Below are 6,000 nucleotides of genomic sequence, written 5' to 3'. Positions count from 1 at the left end.
CCCGGGCCTTGTGTTTGACATGTCTGATGTAGAGTATGTTACAATAGTTTGATGGGAAAACAACTAACCTATGGTGACTGTGAGCAGGATCCACCAACTGGTGGAAATGGTTCGCAAGATATATTTGTGCAAACCTCTCCTAGTCATGGTTGCTACCATCTCCTCAGGTAGGAGCAGGAATCTAAAAGAACCCCCCCCCCCCGATTGGGCACCATCTCTGAGTGGGGCGGTGTAATTCAAGGTTAACGATGGAAAGTCACTAGATCTAAGGGGCTGTAAAACCCACAACCACTCAGTCTTGTTAGGGTTAAGCACTGCCTCTAAGAGCTAGGAAAGCACTGTCACATCATCATGAGGTGAAGATGTACCACTGAGTATCATCATCATACCGATGATACTTAAGCTGTGCCAATGGATGACTTCACCCAGTAGTTAAGTAGAATGAATGTAATAAACCTATAAGATACAACACAAGAGTTGTTGTTTGTTTCTCACTATCTTGGCAATTCATCCACTCAGTCGCCCTCAAATGTTCTGTAACATCAAAAAAGAATTCCAAATAGATGTTGGGAAGGAAAGGAAGAGGTGTGAAAGGATTCTTTGTGTAACTCTTGATTCAATATTGGAAGAGGGAGGGAAGCAAGCTTGGACCTGACACTTATCACCAGCATTTATTTTTTTAAATTAACTTAGATCTGAACAAAAGTCCTGACCAATATCTTCAATGAAGTTAAATTTTAACCCAGATCATCACATTCTATTTGAAGCTCTCTTTTCAATAGAGTCTTGGACAAGCGCTGGCTCTTCGGCTTTGAAACAGAGATGAGCACCGGCCCCTAGAGTTGGAAACGACTAGCACGCATGTGCAGGGGAACCTTTACCTTTTTACTTTTTTCAATAGAGAAATTGACCATTTCAAACACTGTACCAATTTCTGAAGGGGCTTATTTGGTTTTACAGATAATCCTCAACTTACAACCATTGATTTAGTGCCAAAGTTACAATGGCACTGAAAAAAGTGATTTAGTCCTCACACTTATTCCCATCACTACACTCATGTGATGAAAATTCAGGACTAGAATAGAGCAGAGTAGAGTAGAGTAGAGAGTAGAATCTGGAAGGGATCTTGGAGATCCTTCTAGTTCAGCCCCCTGCTCAAGCAGGATAACCTATACCATTTCAGACAAGTGACTTGGCAACCAGCATGTCTTTACAATGGTTGCAACATTCCGGAATCATGTGATTCCCATTTGTGAACTTCCCAGTTGGCTTCTGACAAGGAAAGTCAATGGGGTAAGCCGTATTTCCTTAGTGTCCATGTGATTCACTTAACAATTGCAGATTTGCTTAACAACCATAGCAAAAGGGTCAGAAAATAATGGAAATTCAGGTCCCAACTGTGGTTATAAATTGAGGATTACCTGTAGTTCATTCACAAAACCATAATTCAGCAGACTATGAGTTAGTTCAGCGGATAAGTCTTGTTTCATATGCTGCAGCCTACAAGGTGCGGTTGCATCATGCAGTGCTGCCAAACTGGATGTCATCCTGATAGAATGGAATGCAAAGTATTTCTCTGGAGTGGAGAGTTTGGCCAGCATGTGACCCCTAATTCCTATTACTTGGAATAAAGCAGCCAGAAGTCACACAAACTTTAAAACTAATGATAACATTTCTTTTTTCACCTGGAAGCACTCTTTGTATACGGTAATATGGCTGCTGGAAAATAAAACTATTCAGAATGAGGAGCTGCATTCATTGCTGAATTCTAGTAGACAGCATCCATTTGATTTTAAAGTGTTTCAGATAGTGTTGAGTAGAACATAAAGACATGTCCAGTGTACAAAGATTCAGCCATAAAAAATTATAATGAAAATTATGTAATTTATTTCATTGTGTCAAGCACAAATTGTCCCCTAACATGGGAACATCACACAAAGAACATAGTTAAAAATCTGGTAACATTTACATTGAAAGTTAGCCCAGACTGGCAACACCACTAAATATTTTAAGGCTGTATACATACATACATACAGATATATATATATACACATATACACTGCTATATATATATATATAGCAGTTCTTACCACTTGGAATTACTTCAGGCCAGAAAAGAAAAGCTTAGTACTGGCTGCATTTCTACATAAAATATTGCAAATCTTTTAAAAATGGTGTAAAAATAGGAAGACTATCAACAGATTTGGAGGATGCAGAGGCAAACCCTTACTATAAATGTACCTAAGTGCACACAAGATTTGAAGATGCCTTCAGTCAGTCAGTCAGCCCTACACAGGATAGTAGGATATTATGTAATACTGTACTAGCAATCATCCTTGATAGAAAATATAGGGAAGCCGAAGAAATTGATTGCAAGTAATCAATTTAGAAATATGTAGAAGCAGTGATTTGCAACTGCTTGTGTTATCTGTCTCATGTGCTTCAATAAATAAAAGGTTTCTTAGTGGCAAAAGGAAATCCTGGTGAATCCCAGTACCTTAGGGATTTTGTGACATACAAAATTACCTATAGGACACAGTGCTTACATGCTCATCTCAAAATAATGACACAGTTCAGAGGCATTCTTTTCTATAATGCTTATTATGTCTCAATCGTGTGTGTGTGTGTGTGTGTGTGTGTGTGTGTGTGTGTATCACAGCTATCTTATGTAGGCTGCAAAATCCAGATGAGTAGGGGTTTTCTCTATCTTGGCTGCTTTCCAGCAAACATCTGGATTTTTGCAGCCCAAATTAAAAAACAACAACACAAAACTGATACATAAGCAGGCCTATTTGGCTCACTGACATAATTTAGGGCATCAGCTAATTGCACCTTGAAGGCCTCCAATTTCCTAAAAAGTGGCAGGCTATAAGAAATTACACATATTTATGGAATGTGATGTGCTATTCATAGGGACTCTAGATGTAACAGCACACACCAGAAGACCCAAGAAACTGTGCTGTCTATATCCATTGGCTGAATTTTCACATAGTTGCTTAATGTATGCAAATTAACTGATTCCAGAAGACATTTTAATGAATGCTAAAATGTTCTTCCTCAACAAGAGAAGAGATACAAAACAAGTCAGTGGGAACCATTTTACAAAAGAAGTGGGTGCATACAATGCTTCAAGGGGTGTACCAATACTGGCTGGTAACGTTTAACTGCGTCAGAAAAATGACAAGACGTAGAAAACAAAATTGCACAATTAAAGCTACATTTGGCTTTAGCATTAAGGCCCATACAGGTAAAGAGGTCCTTGTGAATGTACATGGAAAAAGGCAATGACACTGATCATAAAAACAAAACTATGCAGGTTCCCTGCTTAACCTGGCTTCTCTCTCTCTCTCTCTCTCTCTCTCTCTCCCTCCCTTCCACTCCTGGCTGTGTATTAAAGTGCTTGGTGCCTCAAAGGGCCCCTTGCAATTAAGTCTCCCCTTTTCTGCAGTTCCTCACTTTTATTGCTGCCCAACTGCAGTGTTTTATTTGAAGACATAATTAATGAAGAGCTGACAGGTTAGAAAGATGCAGAGAAGAAACCAACAGCGAGAGTCCACAAGATTTTGGGATGAGCCCCTCCTGTAGAGAGATTCCTTGCTCAGCGCAGTGAGGTTTCTGGAAGAAAAAAAAATCAAGCCATTATTATTCAAGTCACCGATGGTCACCAACAGATACAGATACCTACACAAAAAAGCAAAGCATCCACGCAGAATTAAAGCCTGGGCACACACTTCCTTTTTCTCTCTTTTGAGAAAAAGGACCTAAAATAATGCCACGCTTTCAACGGCTGCTCTATTCATTAACTCTAATCTTTGCAGCAAAGTTGAATAGGCTGCCCTCTCCCCAGAGTACTTCTAAAAGCGTGCTGCTTCCGTTTGACTGGGTTCACACAACATGCTCAGCATGCCTTGCTTATGGTTCATAGGTTGTATGAACTCTCGCCAGTCTGAATTATAAAGCAGAGTTTAGGATTTTGTGCCAACCATTTTCATTCCTCAGGCACGTTAATGGAGCACCTGCTGTGAACATTTCTTCTGATATCTGCCAGGTTCTCTGCCTCACATTTTTCCCCCCACTTGAATTATTTTTTTTTTTTAAAATCCATAGATGGACCATGGTGGGTAGCTGTTGCTAGGGCTTTGCTTGAAACTGTCCAAAATACTCAAGATAAAATGGTTTGTCCTTGGCTAAATCTACTTTGGTAGCCATTTTAGAAGTGAATGAGATTTTTTTTTACATACAAACCACTGAATTCCTAATGAAATATCATACTTATGTATGTCCTGCTGGGCTCTCTGGAGTGAGAAGACAGCAGTGTGAATTTCCTTCAGGTGGCTGGTTTCCTTCCCACACTGAGTACATGGGCTTCCAAGGCCTGTGTGAAATGATGAATTAAGTGACAGGATTTCACAATGCAATTTGGAAAAAAGAAAGGAATCCGATACCACACTTTTCCTGTTTTTTTTTTAATTCTTCCCTTCTCTGAAGAAGATTTGCTTATACATAATGAAAGGCAATATAAAACTGGAATGGACCACAAAACTAATTTTAAATTCACTGGACACTGATATTATTCTAGGTCAAGGGTGTCAAACTGCCGGCCTGCGAGCTGGATGCATCACGCCAAAACTGCGTCCACCCCATTGCCGGCAAAGGGGAAAAAGTCGCCATATGTCATGACACGTCACATGACGTAAGTTTGACACACCTGTTCTAGGTCTTCAGATAGCAGTGTCCCTAACAAGCCATGGAGTGTCGAAATGATACCTGTATTATGATGCCATTGCTCAAATTATGCAATTATGCAGTTGTGTTGTGACAGTTGATGTGTGTAGGCCACGTTATGTACACATGTCATCATTTTTAACCAGCCCCCCCCCACTGGTACACTGATTACAGATCTATTCCAAGGAAAGACCCAGATACACCTTTTGCAGATCAGAATGGGACAACTCACTGTGGCCATCTTACAGTGGGATAACTCAACTTGAGGTTATCCACCACTGGTTTTTTTGACATTATTATTTCCATTGACAAAAATGGAAATTATGTAGAAGAAACAGTGGCAGTTAACATTTTTCACATTGACTTATCCCATGTGGATTGTCCCATAGTGAGTTGCCTGTGGCAGGGAGCTCCTATATCTTAAAAAACCTGAGCTAACTGTAGCATACGAATTACCTCACAAATCAAATACAATGAAGTGCATGTTTTGAATATTAGTAAGGGGAAAGCACTGGGGTTTAAAATCTTCTAAAAGGTCTAAATATACTAAGAGGTCATACTACAAACATAGCTATCTCATTAAAATGTTAGCTTGCCTAATTTATGGTATTTATTCTAGAGACCACAAATCAACACAGTATACTGAAAGTGCTTTCCTCAAGTTGGTGCCTTCCAGATATACTGAGACTTCAACAAATCAAAGATCAGATTGGCTGAAAACTATAGCAATTGAGGTCAAATGTATCTGGAAGGGAGTAAGTTGGGAAGATGAAAGGACTTTTCAAAAATCTATTTTGGCCTCTGACACTTGAAACCAAGGATAATGTCTTTTCTTTAATCCAGCCAATTTATTGCTAACTTTTGAAAAACTCGGGCTATTTCATATTATTCCGTGAGCACTATGTCCTGGATAAAATGGCTGAGCTTTCCTTAAACTAGTACCTTTCAGATACGCTATAATTTTTATTGCCCCCAAAACAGCATCTTGAAGTCACTAGCCTGAGGAACGCCGATGAACTATTGTGACACACTAACAGGTCTTAGTTAGGGTAGTGGGATACATAGGCAACGTTACAGGCTGCAAAATACAGTACTTGCCTTCATCATCTGAGAGTTCCTGCACAGACTCTGGCGTTGAACAGCTACTTTCAGTGTTCTGGCTATTGTTAGAGGGTTGATCACTGGCTTTGCGGTGTCGACTCTGAATGTAAAGAAATATGAACCAGCTCATAAGATACAAGCCACAGTAGAGAATTTAGGTATGCTATGGAAACT

General features: G+C 39.6%; 1 protein-coding gene across 3 annotated transcripts in view; it reads right to left on the bottom strand.

The window, feature by feature from the left end:
- Positions 1 to 1,876: 1,876 nt before the first annotated feature.
- Positions 1,877 to 6,000, bottom strand: part of OSBPL5 (oxysterol binding protein like 5) — a 134,070-nt gene continuing 129,946 nt past the window's right edge. For all 3 annotated transcript variants that reach the window (XM_081312529.1, XM_081312528.1, XM_081312530.1), the window contains 3 exons: positions 5,824 to 5,926; positions 4,273 to 4,375; positions 1,877 to 3,615 (listed from right to left, as the gene is read on the bottom strand). In XM_081312529.1, coding sequence (XP_081168655.1) covers positions 3,483 to 3,615; positions 4,273 to 4,375; positions 5,824 to 5,926 — 339 coding nt within the window. In that variant the 3' untranslated portion in view covers positions 1,877 to 3,482. The remainder of the gene's footprint in view (positions 3,616 to 4,272; positions 4,376 to 5,823; positions 5,927 to 6,000) is intronic.

Source organism: Vipera berus, assembly GCF_964194415.1.
Source record: "Vipera berus genome assembly, chromosome: 1".
NCBI lineage: Eukaryota > Metazoa > Chordata > Lepidosauria > Squamata > Viperidae > Vipera > Vipera berus.
This window is presented reverse-complemented; position numbering and strand designations above follow the sequence as displayed.